At 36.6% G+C, this 18,229-nt stretch overlaps 2 protein-coding genes across 3 annotated transcripts; both read right to left on the bottom strand.

Moving 5' to 3' along the window:
- Nucleotides 1-861: 861 nt before the first annotated feature.
- Nucleotides 862-6,790, bottom strand: LOC112568361. 2 transcript variants are annotated; one of them, XM_025245637.1, is made up of 6 exons: nucleotides 6,516-6,790; nucleotides 3,620-3,940; nucleotides 2,955-3,091; nucleotides 2,147-2,342; nucleotides 1,597-1,698; nucleotides 862-1,311 (listed from the first exon to the last, which is right to left on the bottom strand). In XM_025245637.1, exons 1-5 carry the CDS (start codon nucleotides 6,700-6,702, stop codon nucleotides 1,598-1,600), a joined length of 942 nt encoding a protein of 313 aa, XP_025101422.1. In that variant the 5' UTR covers nucleotides 6,703-6,790; the 3' UTR covers nucleotides 862-1,311; nucleotide 1,597. The 2 variants fall into 2 exon arrangements, with proteins under 2 accessions (XP_025101422.1, XP_025101423.1); XM_025245638.1 differs by lacking the exon at nucleotides 6,516-6,790 and adding an exon at nucleotides 4,236-4,434.
- A 3,116-nt stretch (nucleotides 6,791-9,906) lies between these two features.
- LOC112568360 lies at nucleotides 9,907-16,442 on the bottom strand. Its single transcript, XM_025245636.1, has 8 exons — nucleotides 16,243-16,442; nucleotides 15,623-15,943; nucleotides 14,483-14,622; nucleotides 13,688-13,883; nucleotides 12,742-12,881; nucleotides 11,557-11,749; nucleotides 11,026-11,130; nucleotides 9,907-10,735 (listed from the first exon to the last, which is right to left on the bottom strand). Exons 1-7 carry the CDS (start codon nucleotides 16,304-16,306, stop codon nucleotides 11,045-11,047), a joined length of 1,140 nt encoding a protein of 379 aa, XP_025101421.1. The 5' UTR covers nucleotides 16,307-16,442; the 3' UTR covers nucleotides 9,907-10,735; nucleotides 11,026-11,044.
- Nucleotides 16,443-18,229: the final 1,787 nt, after the last annotated feature.

Raw genomic sequence — 18,229 nt, forward strand, 5'->3', positions numbered from 1 at the left:
GTGAATTATGTTGGTGGTTGGACTGGTTCATCGCTACCAAGATTGGGAAAGGGGATGACATTGTCATACAAGGAACTCTACAATGAAGGGACAAACTCACTGTGCTTATAAAAATTATTTAGATTAAAGTACCTCAGTCTACAAGACCAGTTGTCGTTTGCACTGAAACCACCACAACAATTTACAGGACAAACAGTATTATTAAAAAGAAATTAATTATAAAATGTGACGTGTTGAGCATTTCATACGTTGTTGAGACTCCTGTCCAGTTCTGACACACATGCTTTGATAAACAAACAGTCGACTGCATTTTTTCATATTATTTTTTTATTAGGATATAATATTCCCGTTGTTTTAGTTCAAAATATTGTGATTTACTTTGTGTGCGTTGATCATACTAATGTCAACACACAAGGAGGCTGAACGCCTGCTGTGCATAGAATGAAACTAGTGCCGAGGGCTCTAGAGTTCATTTCCTAGAAATTTAATTCAAAGTTTGCAAGAAACTTCAGGAAGTGTGAATTACTGGACTGACTCACTGTGGCAAAGGGTAAGTGTAGGCCTCTTGAGTAGAAGCATGTTCAGGAAAGTTGTCTCGAAAAGAAAATACATTGTTCGGGATTGACAACCTTTCATAAACCAAGGGGGACTGCGATACTGAGTATGAAGTGTTCTCTGTTTCTGCCATGAAAAGCTCGTGACTGAATGAGTGGCTTGTGGTCTGTGCACAGCGAGCACGCATGCGTTCTCACATCCCCCTTACACACACACACACGCACACACACAAGCGTGCTTGCTCATGAAAGATGCTAAATTACAGACTGGAGTCATTCTACTCACTCTGTAAATGTTTCCAATTGCTTACAGCAGCTTCATATTTTTATTTCGTTATGTTGATGTGTTTTAATTACAATATCCAAAAACATTCAATAGTGATATCTTGTACTATGAACACGGGTAAGCACGGGTATCTTAAAGATGAGTATTATTGTTTAGAACTTGATTTCAAAGAATTAAATTTTATTGTCACCTTTGTTACTGTTTTTACATCTTAATTAAGATGCAAACATTTTAATTCATTCTGTGTGGGATCCATGACTAACAATCAGTTTATCTTATTTGTTTTGACTTTTGTCATTTACTCTACACACAACAAAGTCTTTAGTCAGCATTACTGTGTTCTTCCTGTTATGATGGCCATTTGAAGAGTCAGGTGGCTCCATGGTGTGATTGTAGAGAAAGATTTGTACTGGTTTGTCAGCGAGGTTTTATTCCAGTAGAGGGCACGTGTTTGGCGGTGTGCTCGGTAAGCTGAGACAACAAAAAATGTTTAATAGTCGATGAACATTGAGTGTTAAAGTCAAATTTCAAAAGCCACCCGCTCCCATACAGTGTATATATTTGTATGAGTGAGTGTGAGAGGGAGATGAAGTTTTTATATCCTCCGTTCTTCCATACAGTGCACACAATACTAATACAATACACCCACGAAGACTTCGAAGCAAATCCAAACATAAAGGCACACAATACTTCTTTTTATATTAATATTAGAGAGAGAGAGAGAGAGAGAAAAAAAATGATAAAGAGATTTCTTACATTATTTTTTGCAGGACTGCAGCAATACCAAAGCAGCCAGAAGCCAAACAGTGGGCACATTGTAGATGGCAGCTTGACTGCCAACAGTTGTGGTTATACCAACTGCAATATTTGTTTTATTTTCAATACTTTATGAAAATTAATTTTAAAGAAGACAAACATTTGCGTTGGACAAGAAATGAGAACAATCGACAAACTGCGATAAAACAATGACTTAATTTATATATATACTTATATTATCTATGTACTTAGCATGTATGTACACAGTGTAGAGATATATTATATATATAAACAAAACGCCTCAAATTTACATCTTAAAAATGCAAGATTTCAGTACTGGAAGGGGAAACTTTCGTCCCAAATATAGAGAAGGTATTGAAAAGTTAGTCACGCGTTTTCAGAGGGTCATCATCAAGAGGTCAGCGCTTCATAATAATTATTACAAAGAGACGAAGTAACTATTGTGTATAGGGAATAAACGAAAGAGAAAAGGTAGCCGTTATCTATCGTGTGCAAGTCAATCTTGTCCCAGCAAGAAGAAAGTACTTACAATGTTCTATCCATCTTTCACCATCAGGAAGATTTGCCTGTGCCTCTAGCCCACCTGGTGAGATTTTAACACTGTAAGAGTAGTTGCCCGCATTTACTGGGAGATCCGTTGTGATGTTACATCTACCGGACACTTTTAGTCCTCCCCCATCATTCAAAGTCGCCATGTTGACCGTGTTTAACCGTTCTACCTCAGACTGAAACAAAGAAATTCAGGGAAAGGAGAGCTGCCTTTAAACAAATTCTGACAGGGACTGCGGAATAAACTATTAAAAAAATAGGAGAAATCACGACTCTAATACATATTGCTCCTGATCTCACAAGAGATTTCTATACCTACACATGCTCTTGTCTTCTACTCCTTTCTCAAAGTCACACAGGGTAGATTACAGTACATTTCCAGTTTGAAACAATCAATCGTTGTCTAAATATTGTTTGTTGAAGCCTATCAAGAAGGAAGACTAAAACTGAATAAGTTATAAATATTGTTGTTGTCGTTTCTGTTGCAGCTGGGGTTAAATTAATTCACATTCGGTGTGCTCTTAAGGGCAGAGGTACCAAGGTATATTGAAAAAAACATTCCATTAAGCGGTATCTAGCTTTACCAAATCACAGAATAACCAAAAGCCAAAGATTTTTAAGATCAAACAAGATATTCAAAAATCTTTAATTTGACAGACAGTGACTTACATGATAATATCTGTTGATATACAAGATAAATTCAAAATTAATAATAAAAAGTAATTTGTTGAATGAAATAGTTTTGCACTGTCTAGAAAGAAACAGGTGAGAAAGAATTTTTTTCCTACGTTTTGTTCTTCTCGCCGTAAAGCTTGACACGTGTAAATTCCGCGAGAAGAGTAGATGTTGTTGATGGTACAGTACAACTTATCACCGTTAGCATCCGCCGTAGCTTGGCACGAGATGTCGTTTGGCTTCGGCTTATCTAAAACAACAAACATCTAATTTTGCTCCAGAATAGACACACGAAAGTGTCAGATTAATAAGATTATCTCAGAAGATTCTTTTGCAACATTCTGCTAATTTTACATTGAAATTCTTTCTGACGCTCACTCTCTCTCATTCACTTTTTCTCTGTGCTTGACATTTCTATCTTTTCCTGTCTATCTGTCTTTATGTCTGCACATTTATAAAGGTCTTTTTGTGTGTAAATCTTGCACTTTATATATTTGCAAAATTTCTTCACTTTATATGCTGCATTACTGCTTCTCTGATGATAACCATATACATTTACTCCCTTTTAAACGCATTAAACTCAACTTATTATATTTGTTCCTGGAATTCAGAGCTGAAAACCCACTAAAATAAGTTGTATCAAACAGCAATGTATAATTAAGTAAATGCACACATGCATACACGACAGTATGTAAGTGTTTTACTCGTTGTTTTGTCCGTCAGTCCACAGGAAACGTATAAAAGTAAACATGCCCGAAGAAGAAGGCCATCTACTTACAAACATAGTTAAGTCCACAGTTTGAAGAACTCGGTGGTGACTGACTGAGATCTTGGCACACTACAGTACCGTTGACCAGGGTGATGTTCCTGGTGTTGCTGGTGTTGATTGTCAGAGATATTTTCCCCGGGTCGCTGTTTACATCAAAAGGGAGGTTTTTTTGCACATACTGACCATTTTCAAACTTCGCTGACAGATACGAAGAGCCCCCCAAAGAAAGTCTCCATTCCATGGATTGAGTCTGTGGTGAACAGCTTAAGGTAAGGCTCTCCTCGGCAGGTACCTCCACGAAGCTGTCTGTGCATGGTGTAATCTGCACACCTATTGTTCTTGAAGTTTTCAACAACAACAAATCCTCAACAAACATCAAGCAGTAAATGTGTATGCCGTCACGCGGACGTAACCATGAACATACTTTCATGTGTGTTTGTTGATGTGAGTGAGAGAAAGAGAGAGACAGAGAGACAGAGAGAGAGAGTGTGTTAATGTTTTTACAGTCAGCCTGATTGCATTTTGCTCGTCCTTAATTTTTACTGACATATTTTTTCTGTCTTCTTGTGGCTGTAATATGACTATCATACATGAATCCTTCACATAAATGCTGTTAATGACTTACCTTCTACGGTTTGTAATTCAAGAAAAAGAAGAGAAACACACAATCTCCACATAGTTATTGTCATCCCTTAAAGCTTCAGGACTTCAATTGTAATCAGCAAACTTGATGTTGTGCGCTAATATAAGGCCAGGCAACACAATTGAATTCGTAGAGACTAGCGATCCCTAGTTGCGAGTGTTGGACTTGACCCACGTTGTTTCTGCGTGGAGCAGGAAGAGAATATGGAGAGAGAGAGAGAGACGTACAAACGAATAAAGGATATGTGTAAGCAGTAAACGGAAAACAGTTTCATTACATTTTCGTTGAGACAACACCAGAAATGCTCGTCACAAGTAGCTCCATCTAGTATTCTATTCTCATTATCTCTCAGATTCTCTTGATAAACTTCTTCAACATTACACACGTTAAAACTTTTGCTGAATTCTGAAAAAAATAGAGATATATCGACTGCACTTCATATTCCTTGAGAGAAACTGAATCGTGAGATCTTGTGGTATGAACACAGGTTAGTTTGGTATCTTCCTGTCGAGTGGGACTCTTCAGAAAGTCGAAAAATACTTTATCTTTATTTTCTTAAAAAGAAAGGTGAAAGAAAACACGGTTACAGACTTTACCCTTTATATCGCATGATGAGCTTGTAGGTGCGTGTGTGATATACATAGACATCGAGAGAGCGAGAGAGAGAGAGAGCATACATGAGCGGAGATGAATAACCAACATATAGGTTACAATAGATAACTGCGAAGCTCCTGGCCCAGTATACAGATCCCACATGTAGGGAAAGAACAATGAGTCTAAGACAAGATATGAACAAAGACAATCAGACCTCATTGTATTGCTTACAGGTGCCGGCTGTTGTGCTCTTTGATATCCCAAAGACATACAAGGAAGACAGAGAGAAGGAGAGAGAAAAAAGAAAGGAATCCACATGATTTATAGAGTGTATGCATATAATTCATTAAAGTTTTCTATTTTTTTCGTTTAAAAATACATATAGACACAGAAAAAAACATTTATTGCTCGTGCGTCTTTTTAAATTTAATTTATTTAGGTATGATGTATTCATGAAAAATATACAAAGCGTGACTTCACTCAAAAATAAGCAGGAATAACTACATTACATTCGTGCCCAAAAGAGTAAAATAGGTTCCGTGTGCCAGTTCCATAAAATAAATTAATAAAAATTAGGAATAAAATAAAGATGAAAGATATCTACTAGGCTAAATATACCAAATGCGCACAAGACAAAATCGAACAAAACACACACACACACACAAACACAGAAATAAAGTTTTGCCTGTGTTGACCGCACTGTCACAACTGAAACTCAAATTTACCTCATGATACTGTGAATGCAGCAGATAGGTAATCATTATGGTGCTGGAACTTTTCAGAAAGCTTTATTTTTATATTTTTATTAGCTGTACAGCTCCTTGATTGATTTATTGTTATTTGTAACTTGAGGGCCTTGAAACAATCTTTTGCAATTTAAACCATTTTTTTAAAACTTTTATTCATGTCAACGAAGTTCTACTACTTTTCAATAATTACATGTAGGACAGGAAGTTCTCCAATGATGTATACAAATAAAAAAAATTCATATAGCTTGTGTCAGGTGGTCTGTGCTGTACACGTGTAATCACCAAGGTAGCTTGTAATCATGATCACAACTTTCGTAGTCCTGTTTCTAATATTTTGTAGATAAAACTCACATTAAAGGAATATTATTCTACCATGCACTGAATATAACTGAAAGGTAAATGACCGTTCATTAGCGGTACTGTACCACTGATGATTACCTCCCTTGGATTGCACCACCTGCAAGCAGTCAGGACTTTATAATAAAGGAGGATAAGATAAAAACTTGTAACAATGTAATTGGAAAAATCAGCAAAGTGTCTTCTTATTATGAATTGCGAAATTGTATGCTGTCAAAAGCATGAAAATAAATGTTTTTGACAGATTTTATAAACAACAAAGCTATAATATAGATTTCTGACATAATGATGTCATAAATTTATTGTTTTGTATTATTGTATGACATATTAATCTTCATGATTTGGTTTAGCACTGAAAAGTTAAATTGTATACAACATCTTCTTTGTAAACTTTTGTGTCAGGTACAATACTGTCAAGCCTTAACTATGTCCCTAAAACCAGCAAAAAAATATTTTTCACACTTTCACTCTGCTTCTTAGTCATCCATTACCTTAGCAACTGGCAGTTTGGCACTTTTACTAAAAATACTGAATATTGGAATATGTTCCGCTATAAACTGACCTTTTTGATAAGGAAAGAGGGACCATGTGGCTCCATAACAGTTTTGCAAGTTTTTGTAGTTCTCTCCTCGAACCTTCTGTCCGCCCCACGTGATCTCACATCTAAACCAAGTTGTTCCATGACCTGCCAGGGTCAGGGTGTGACTGTAGTATAAAGTAGCAGATATGTCATCTCGCCAATCTTCCATATCTAGCTTCGGTGCTTTTGTGACTGTACTTTCCAGGAACCCTAATCAGGTACCTCGGAGGTTGCCCCCGACTCGTAGTGCTGCAGCTACAAGTGATGTTAGTGTAGGGACATGGGTAGTATCTACCTTTGTATACTACATCTCTCACTCACACCTACACACACACACACATTTCAGTGCTCGGTTTATAACAGCTAATGTAATATAAACTCATTTTCTGCATCACTCATTTCTTTCCTTCTTCGAGCTCTTTAATGTATATCCACATATTTAATGAAATAAATCAAAGAATATAAACACATGTAAACAAAATATAAAATTATGTCATGTGATATGAAGTATCAGATGAGTATACATTTACTCATATTCTTTTATCTATATATATATCATGTTTTATATATATATACTCTCACACACATTTTATTCATTCGTCTAGGTCACCGTCCTCAGTAATAACTTTAGAAATCGAGCTTATTTATTTACTAAATCTAATAATGAATGGAATTGATCAGCATTAGAAATGTAAGTACTGTCAGGTGATAAATTATTTTTTACGCAGGTCATCAAACCTTTTACAATTAAATATATAATAAATTCATTCCCATTAATCCTTAGTGTTACAGAGTCTACATTTCTATGGATCTTAGTTTAGCTAAATTATTCACTGGAAAGTAATTATTTAGTGTTGTACATTTTATTAAAGGGAGATAGTCCCGAGATGCTTGCGGATAAAGAGGGCAACCGCTAACTTTGAAGCCTGATGATAGAAACTATTCAATAATATGTTGTCTTGTGTCTCATAACTGAGCACCATGGTAGTCTAACCTGCAAATAGATTGGATGCTACACACACACACAAAGCAAACAACTGGGAATTTTTTTCACTTTTTGCTGAAATTCTCGGTATATTTTTGTCCATGTGGGAAAGAAAGAAAAGACACGTGAAAAGCTGCTTTTACAAATCGACTCACCCAACCCAAACTGTCTCGCGCATGCTCCCACATCAAGTAGCTCGTGGGCCTGACCTGGCTGCTGTCACGTGACATGACCCCGCTACCTTACAAGCCTCTGCATTCAGAAGAGGTGATAACAGCCTCAAGTGTTTCTCCACCATGCTGGCCTTTCGTGATCTCTCCATCCTGCGCTTCCGTTGCTGCCGAACTTTGAACGAATGACTCGAGCTTCAGTAACACTTTCATACATTCAGTTATTGATATCGACATTTGTTTACATCTTTTCTCTCCTTCGTCTCCTTCTAAAAATATTAAGTCTATCTCTGCGTTGTTTATAAATTCATTCCTCGGATCTTTTGCCATCTTGTCCCGTTGATCATCTTGTCTTTTCATTTGTGTTAATTTTTTTGGTGACTTTTAAATTTAAATAATGGTTGATTATGTTTTTAATAATCTGCATTATACTTAATTGTTATAATTAGTAAAAATATATGCAAACGCCTTATGATAATGATCTATGTAATTTTTTGCGTGTATATGTTTGTGATTGTGATATGCTTATACTCGCTATTGTGTGGAATAATATGGTGTATATGAGTTTAAACTTTGATTTATACATGAGCGATATGCTTGTTTCGATGGTTGTGTAGTACTAAACAAAGTGTTAGTGATAGACTTATATCTTACGCAAAATTTTTTAACACTGTGTCTTCGAGCATTTGACATTAAAGGTCTGCAAGAGCATAACACATTTTTCTTGATCATGACAAAATAGAATTTACCATAACAATGCGCATGCTCTTGGATTTTCTTAGTAGAAATGCATGTGTGTGTGTGTGTGCTGATATATACGTCCAAGAAGTCAAAATTCAGTGGTTTTTCTACTTTCTTTTATATCTATTATTACTTCCAAGGTAAGTCTGTAAATAGTTTTTAAACTACATTTTAATTTTTTATTATTTTTTCCCTGAGCGAAAAGTCCAAACGTCAGACACAAGAAACTGTTTCGTGTAACCATTTGTAAAAAAAAATGTCTACAAGACCAGTCGTCCTTTACACGGAAATGACCACAAACTCACAGGACAAACAATAGTATTGTAAAGAAATTAATTGTAAAATAAAACGTGTTAAGCATTGCATACGTTGTTGAGACTCCTGTCCAATACTGAGACATTCTTTGGTAAACAAACAGTCGACTGCACTTTTCTTTATTCTATTTTTCTGTCACGATAAAATATTTTCATTTAAGATGATGGAAGGGTAAATAGACAAATATATGAAGACTGAAAGAAAATTCCAAAGAGTGACTTTTAGTTTCAGTTCACCTTTATTACAAAATAGTTTTGCCTGCTTGGTGTCAGTTATGCATAACGAGGTATGACAGTGTGTTTCTGACTTACCTCCTATCATCTGCATCCAGTAAGATGAAGAACTTAATGAGTGCAGCCATGACATTAAACAAAGCTAGAAGACTTTTGATTGGATCAGAACTGACAGATGCTTTTGAGCGTTGTTTAAATATTCGGTTTGATCTTTTAGAAGACAGCCGCTGGACATTATTTTATATCTCAGTTTTTAAAAGTACTAGAAAAAAAGAGTTAAGAAATCCAAAAGACCTACCTAAAATTATGTTTTTTGGGGTTTTTGTTTCTGCTTGTTTATTTCTGTTTTTTTTTTTTCAGTTTGCTTAGACTTCTCTCTCTCTCTGCCTTATCCCCGCTGTTTTAGTTCAAAATATTGGGTTTTATTTTGTGGGCGTTGTTCATCCTAATATCAACCCGCGAGGAGGCTGAACATCTGATGTGCACAGGATAAATCTGCGGCCGAGGTCTCTAGAGCTCGTTTCCTAGGAATTCAAACTTTGGAGAAAACGCCGGGAAGTGTGAATTACTGGACGGACTCAATGTCGCGAGGGCTAAGTGTAGGCCTCTTGAGTAGAAGCATGTTCAGGAAAGTTGTCTCGAAAAGGAAACACAATGTTCCGGATTGACAACCTTTCATAAACCAAGGAGACTGCGATACTGAGTATGAAGTGTCCTCTGTTTCTGCCATGAAAAGCTCGTGACTGAATGGCTTGTGGTCTGCACGGCAAGCACGCACGCGCTCGCACATCCCTCCTTACACACACAAACGCACGCACGCGCGCTCGCATATCCATCCTCACACACTCACAAGCGCGCGCTCAAGCGTGCTCACTCACGAAAGATGCTAAATTACAGACTGGAGTCATTCTACCAACTCCGTAAATTTCTCCTTGCAGCAGCTTCAGATTTTTATTTCCACTGATGTGTTTTAATTACAATTTCAAAACATGCAATAGTGATATCTTGTACTATGAACACGGTTAAGCAAGTATCTTACAGTCAAGTAGGACTTTACAGAAAGTCAAAGGCTACTTTACCTTTATATTATAAAAGAGAAAGTTCAAAGGTTACAGACTCAACCGTTTGTATCGCATTGCTAACGTGCGTGTCTGCATGCGTGTGTGTGTGTGTGTGTGTTTCAGAGATAAAAAGACGTACAGCAAGATAGAGAGAAAATATGGATGAGAGGAGTGGGAATAGCCAACATCTAGACTGTATAACGAAGTGAACCAATCCCTGTAAACAAGTCTCACATGTAAGGAAAGAACAGCGAGCCTAAGACGAGATTTGAACAAGGACAAACACACTTCATTGCATTGCTACAGAACTAAAAAATCCACATGATTTATAGTGTCTATGCACACAGTTCATTCGTGTTTTTTATCTGTTACTTTACAAAAAAATAAGAAAAAAGTACAATGTTTGTCGCTAGTAACTGTACATTTTATAATTCTAGGTATGACATGTTGCACAAGAAACATTAATTAATGATTAACCTATTAAACAGATTTTTCTTCAAGTGTGCAGGAATTGGTAAAGATATGCAAAAGGGAATGAAATCGTGCCGTAAACATTAAACAGACGTCGTCCCATAAAAGAAATATTTGCCCATGTATTAGTATAAAAAAAACTAAAAAAATATTTTCAGCGATTTCATTCCTTTCATCGAGGTTTGATTCCAGTACAGGACACTTGTTTGGCGGTGTGCTAGGAAAGCTGAGACAACAACAAAAAAAATTTAATAGTCGATGAACATTGAGTGTTAAAGTCAAATTTCAAAAGCCATACTCTCCCATACAATGTATATATTCGTTCGAGTGTTTTTTTTTTTAAATTTGAATGAGTGTGAGAGGGAGATGAAGTTTCTATATCCTCCTCTCTTACAGTACAAACAATACTAATACAATACACACACGCACACTTCGAAGGTTATCCAAACATAAAGGCACACACATACTTCTTGTTATATTTATATTAGAGAGAGAAATGAGAAAGAGATTTCTTACATTATTATTTTTTCCGTGACTACAACAACACGAAAGCAGCAACAAGCCAAACAGTGAGCACATTGTAGATGGCAGCTTGACTGGCAACAGCTGTGCCTGTACCAACTGCATCATTCGTGTTATTTTAAATACTTTGTGAAAATTAATTGTATAAATGACAAACATTTGATACGAAAGTTGGATACGAAATGAGAACAATCGACAAACTTAGCGATAAAACAATCACGATTATTACATATATACTTATATTATCTATGGACTTAGCATATATATATAAACAAAAATCCTTTAATTTACTTTTTTAAAAATACTGCAAGAGTTGGAAGTAAACTTTTGTTACAAATATAGAGAAGGTTTTGAAAAGTTAGTCACGCGTTTTAAGAGGGTCATCATCAAGAGGTCAGCGTTTCATAATAATTATTACAAAGAGAGGAAGTCACAATTGTGTCTAGCGAATAAACGAAAGAGAAAAGGTAACCGTTATATATCGTGTGCAAGTCAATCTTGTCCAAGCAAGGAGAAGGTACTTACCATGTTCTATCCATTTTCCACCATCAGGAAGCTTTGCCTCTTTCTTTGACCCCCCTGGCGAGATTTTAACCGAGTAAGAGTAGTTGCCTGCCTTTTCAGGGAGTTCCGTTGTGATGATACATTTACCGGTCATTGTTCGTCCTCCCTCATCATTCGTAGTCGTCATGTTGACCGTATTTAACTCTTCCTGAGACTGAAACAAGGAAATCCAGGGAAAGGAGAGCTGCCTTTATTAAACAAATTCTGACAGGGACTGCGGAATAAACTATTACAAAAATTAGGAGAAATCACGACCCTTATACATATTGCTCCTGATCTCACAAGGGATTTCTATACCTACACATGCTCTTGTCTTCTACTCATCTCTCAGAGTTGGTGTCCAGTCACTTAATCCCCAGACACTTCATCCCCTAGACTTTTAATCCCCAGACATTTCATCCCCAGACATTTCATCCCCGACACTTCATCCCCGACACTCAAGAACAATTTTCATATCATATTGTTGAAGAACATTAAATTTACTAACTTATATGAACTTTAACTAATGTTGTAGATGTTCAAATGACGTTGAAGTTAATAGCATGATTTGAATTTGAATTTCAATTAAATTTTTCGCTGACTTCATAATTTTTATAGTTAAGGATTTAGTTTAGGGATTAAGTGTCTGGGGATGAAGTGTCTGGGGATTAAAAGTCTAGGGGATGAAGTGTCGGGGATGAAGTGTCGGGGATGAAGTGACTGGGAACCCTCAGAGTTACACAGGGTAGGTTACAGTATATTTCGAGTTTGAAACACTGCAATCGTTGTCTAAATATTGTTTCTTAAAGCCTATCAAGAAGAAAGAGTAAAACTGAACAAGTTGTTGTAAATATTGTTGTCGTTTTTGTTGCAGCTGGGGTTATATTCACAAAGGCAGAGGTACCAAGAAATATTGAAAATAACATCACCTTAAGCAGTATCTAGCTTTACCAAATCACAGAATAGCCAAAAAACTAGAGATTTTTAAGATCAAACAAGATAGTTAAAACTCTTTAAGTTGACAGACAGTGATTTACATTTTACAAGATAATATCTGTTGATATACAAGATAAATTCAAAATTAATATTTAAAAAAAAATATTTGTTAAGTGAAATAGTTTTGCACTGTCTAGAAAGAAGCAGGTGAGGAATAATTTTTTTTCATACGTTTTGTCCTAGTTTTTCCCGGAAAGCTTGACACGTGTAAACTCCACGAGAAGAGTAGATTTTGATGGTACAGTACAACTTAACATTGGTCTTACATTCGTCCCAAGCTGTGCACGAGATGTCGCTTTCCTTTGGTCTATCTAAAACAACACACATCATTGTGTTCATCCCTAAGCTAATGTTGCTCCAGCATAGACACAAGAAAGTGTTAGGTTAATAAGAATATTTGAAAATATTATTTTTTCAACATTCTGCTAATTTTACATCGGAATTCTCTCTGACTCTCGCTCTCTCTCATTCACTTTTTCTCTGTGCTTGACATCTCTATCTCTTCCTGTCTGTCTGTCTGCATTTCTGCACATTTACAAAGGTCTTTTTGTGTAAGGCTTGCACACTAGACATTTGCTTAATTTCTTCACTTCATATCTTCCATTACTGCTTATCTGATGATAACCATATACATTGACTTACTTTTAAACGTATTAAACTCAAGTTATTATATTTGTTCTTGAAGTTCACAGCTCAAAACCCACGACAGTAAACTGTATCAAAGAGGTTTGTTTACTCCGAAACTTTTACAGACAAATCTCTTGATTGGTTAATATTTGAATCGTTCCTTAAAGAAGTTGAATATACAGACTCCGGGCTTTCTGGCAAGGTATAACACGATGGGGTTATGGCAGGGAAACAGTTTCAAAAGATCGTTTGAATTTCGTCTGAAATCGGTACGGATCGCACTAGGGTACCTCGATTAAAACGTATTTAAAGTCGATTTCTAACTTTCTAAAATTAACATAGCAGTGTATTTTGCTGATATTTTAATATCCAAGAAACCAATTTTTTTTTAAATGTCATAATTGTGTCTAGCGAATAAACGAAACAGAAAAGATAACCGTTATATATCGTGTGCAAGTCAATCTTGTCCAAGAAAGAAGAAAGTACTTACAATGTTCTATCCATTTTTCACCACCAAGAAGATTTGCCAGTACCTCTAGCCCCCCTGGCAAGATTTTAACCGAGTAAGAGTAGTTGCCTGCATTTTCAGGGAGTTCCGTTCTGATATTACATTCACCGGACACTTTTAGTCCTCCCTCATCATTCAAACTCGCCATGTTGACCGTGTTTAACCGTTCTACCTCAGACTGAAACAAAGAAATTCAGGGAAAGGAGAGCTGCCTTTAAACAAATTCTGACAGGGACCACGGAATAAACTACTAAAAAAATAGGAGAAATCACGACTGTAATACATATTGCTCCTGATCTCACTAGGGATTTCTATACCTACACTGATCTTGTCTTCTACTCCTCTATCAAAGTCACACAGGGGAGATTACAGTACATTTTGAGTTTGAAACAATCAATCGTTTTCTAAATATTGTTTCTTAAAGCCTATCAAGAGAAAGACTAAAACAAACCAAGTTGTTGTAAATATTGTTGTCGTTTTTGTTGCAGCTGGGGTTATATTCACAAAGGCAGAGGTACCAAGACATTGAAAATAACATCACCTTAAGCAGTATCTAGCTTTACCAAATCACAGAATAACCAAAAAACTAAAGATTTTTAAGATCAAACAAGATAGTCAAAACTCTTTAAGTTGACAGACAGTGATTTACATTTTACAAGATAATATCTGTTGATATACAAGATAAATTCAAAATTAATATAAGAAAAGTTAGTTTGTTAAATGAAATAGTTTTGCGCTGTCTAGAAAGGAACAAGTGAGGAATAATTTTTTTCATACGTGTGTTTCTTCATTTCGCCGGAGAGCTTGACACGTGTAAACTCCACGAGAAGAGTAGATGTTGGTGATGGTACAAGACAACCTATCAGCGTCCATATCGGCCCTAGCTGTGCACGAGACGTCGGTTGGCTTTGGTCTATCTAAAACAACACACATCATTGTGTTCATCCATGACCTAATGTTGCTCCAGCATAGACACACGAAAGTGTGAGGTCAATAAGAATATTTCAGCAGATTTGTTTTTCAACATTCTGCTAATTTTACATTGGAATTCTCTCTGACTCTCACTCTCTCATTCACTTTTTCTCTGTGCTTGACATCCCTATCTCTTCCTGTCTGTCCGTCTGCATGTCTGCACATTTATAAAGGTCTTTTTGTGTGTAAGTCTTGCACACTAGACATTTGCACAATTTCTTCACTTCATATCTTCCATTACTGCTTATCTAATGATAACCATATACATTGAATTTCTTTTAGACGTATTAAACTCAAATTATTATTTCTGTTCCTGGAGTTCACTGCTTAAAACCCATGACAGTAAACTGTACAAACAGCAATGTATAATTTGTAAATTGTATCTGGCAATGAGTAGTTTCAGTGTTTATTTTAAGGTGTGTATGGTCTAAAGTGTAGTGTTAGTGGGTGACAGCTAGTAATTAGCTCGCCAATGTGTACCTGGATGTGTATGTTAGTCAGTCCTTGTAGTTACTAATGCCTTTATTTCACAGGGTTACATCTAATCTTTTAGTCGTGATTAAAATCCAATCGTTAAGAAAAAGGTACATTCAAGAGAAGCAGTTCAGAAATAACCCATTTATTTGCTTACTTAAAAATCTTCTTGAGTGCGAAATTTTTATTCTATTCCCTGTTAAACCTCTGTGTACTTTACAGAGCATGGTGATGCGTGTAGACGTGTTTCTTGATAACAAAAAATGCGCAGGGGTAATAGATATACACCCAAACTTAGAGAAATAGTGTTTTGCACAAAATTGTACCGAGTACTTAGAACAAAACTACATCGAAGTATATGAACACATGCATACACGACAGTGTGTAAGTGTTTTACTCGTTGTTTTGTCCGTCAGTCCACAGGAAACATATAAAAGAAAACATGCCCGAAGAAGAAGGCCATCTACTTACAAACATAGTTAAGTCCACAGTTTGAAGAACTCGGTGGTGACTGAGTGAGATCTTGGCACACTACAGTACCGTTGACCAAGGTGATGTTCCTGATGTTGCTGGTGTTGACTGTCAGAGATATTTTCCCCGGGTCGCTGCTTACATTAAAAGGGAGGTTTTCTTGTACATACTGACCATTTTCAAACTTCGCTGACAGATACGAAGAGCCCCCCAAAGAAAGTCTCCATTCCATAGATTGAGTCTGTGGTGTACAGTTTAAGGTAAGGCTCCCATCGGCAGGTACCTCCACGAAGCTGTCTGTGCATGGTGTAATCTGCACACCTATTGTTCCTACAGTCTTCAACAACAACAAATCCTCAACAAACATCAAGCAGTAAATGTGTATGCCGTCACGAGGACGTAACCATGAGCATACTTTCATATGTGTTTGTTGATGTGAGTGAGAGAAAGAGAGAGACAGAGAGACAGAGAGACAGAGAGAGAGTGTTAATGTTTTTACTGTCAGCCTGATTGCATTTTAATAGTCATTAATTTTTACTGACATATTTTTTCTGTCTTCTTGTGGCTGTAATATGACTATCATACATGAATCCTTCACATACATGCTGTTAATGACTTACCTTCTACGGTTTGTAATTCAAGAAAAAGAAGAGAAACACACAATCTCCACATAGTTATTGTCATCCCTTAACGCAAGGCTTCAGGACTTCAATTGTAATCAGCAAACTTGATGTTGTGCGCTAATATAAGGCCAGGCCACACAATTGAAGCTCATAGTGACTAGCGACCCCTAGTTGCGAGTGTTGACTTTTGACCCTCGTTGATGGGTTTCTGTCGCGCACAAATTGGGAAGTTACAAAAAAAAAAAACTTCTGGGGTGACATAGCTTTCTAAACTTGTTTACTAAACAGGTTTGATCGAGTGGTGTCTGGTAAAAAACGTTCTTTTTGTGAAATCACTAGACCCTTAGTACTCGGGATCATTTATTGGTCCTCCTTAGTTTATGTCATTAGACAGCATCTCAAATCCAGGATACTCTTTAAGCTTTGTAATCGTTTCCCATTACTTTTATTTCCTAGGCAACAAGAAATCAGTGGGTACAAAACTAAACTGAAATAATATAAAAAATAACGCAAACCATTTTTTTGTAAAAGGCACAAGACAGACGATAGTCTCCTAAAGTAAGCTTAATAATTTTTATTAAAATCAAATATTCACTTTTATAGGCACAATGGATTTAATAGTTTTATAGTTCTTTGATTAGCCCGTTAGTGTGAGCAAAATATGCCAACTATTAATCTAGAAAGAAAATACTTAAGAACTAGTTTTTTCACAAGCCTTCTGTAATTTTTTTTTCATAAATTGGTCACATATATTCACTCCAGGTTAGCGGACTGCGGCAGGGAGACGATCTGCTCTGAATACAATGTCACTAGACGGCTTGCATCCCTTTTGAATCTTTCCGACCTAAAACAATGATGCATTCAAGTAATAACAAAACCTGTAAGAGAAGTCACGTGACCACTTGTTGGGTTTCCTGTTGCAAACACATCGCTTAAGTGTCCAGCGGACCACTAGTGGTCTCATGTATGGAGTTTCGCAATGAAATAAAGACCGGAACGCAAAATAAATTTTCCCAGTTGAAGCGACATAATTTAGTTCCATCTTTAATTTACACAGTACGACTAAACTCATAGCCAAACCCTGAATATATCCATAAGGCTAACCCTAACTCTAACCCCAATCAATAACCCTAACCATAAACATTTTCCCAGCAATACTTTATTTACCATGACGGAAACTATTTTATCAAAAGACAAAAATCACAAGAGAAGCAAGGAAACATAACTGCAATGTAACCAAACCGATGACACGTTTGTCAGGAAATTCCTGTTGTCCTGGGTTACAGCCGCTAGACATCATTCAGATAACAAGTGTATATATAAATAGTTGTACAAACCGAGCTGAAAAATGTATATCGACCGTATATCGGTCGTTGACCCTAGCCCGCCTGCAAGCCGCAAGAAATAGAATTTGCCCACATCTTTGCTTGCAGTGAGAAAGACAACATCCTCTTTGTGCATCACGAAGTACAAAAGTGTTGCAATATATCTCATACCCTTTTGAACCCACCTAAGGGAACTAGTTTCTTCCTCCACACATGTGTGAGAACATTCTCGTCAAGATTGTCTGACAACCTGTCCGACATCTGTCCTCACTTATCACTTCTGGTCGATTCACCAGCTGGTCTAAAAGAATATAAATGTCAGGAAGAATGGAGACAAAACTTTATCATGGGAGACTAATTTCGGTGTCACAGTTTGCTCACACCTCAGACAGCCAACAAAGACCGATCAGGCCGAGTGGAAAGCAGAAACACGACAGGACGGTGTAAAGTAAAGCCAGGTAAGTCAGTATAGACTGAGAACATCCCCACACTACCACAGAGCTTCAACAACTACCGACTAGCTTCTTTCTAACTGTTATTTAACTCTGTGAATAAAATTAGTTGCAGCTGAAATATGCTGAAGAAAATTTTGAAATTTTCTTTCCGCTCGTTAATTTGCCCCCTAAATTGAGGGATTTTTATCACGAAATTTATTTTCC

The sequence above is a fragment of the Pomacea canaliculata genome, linkage group LG7 (genome assembly GCF_003073045.1).
Source record: "Pomacea canaliculata isolate SZHN2017 linkage group LG7, ASM307304v1, whole genome shotgun sequence".
Classification (NCBI taxonomy): Eukaryota; Metazoa; Mollusca; class Gastropoda; order Architaenioglossa; family Ampullariidae; genus Pomacea; species Pomacea canaliculata.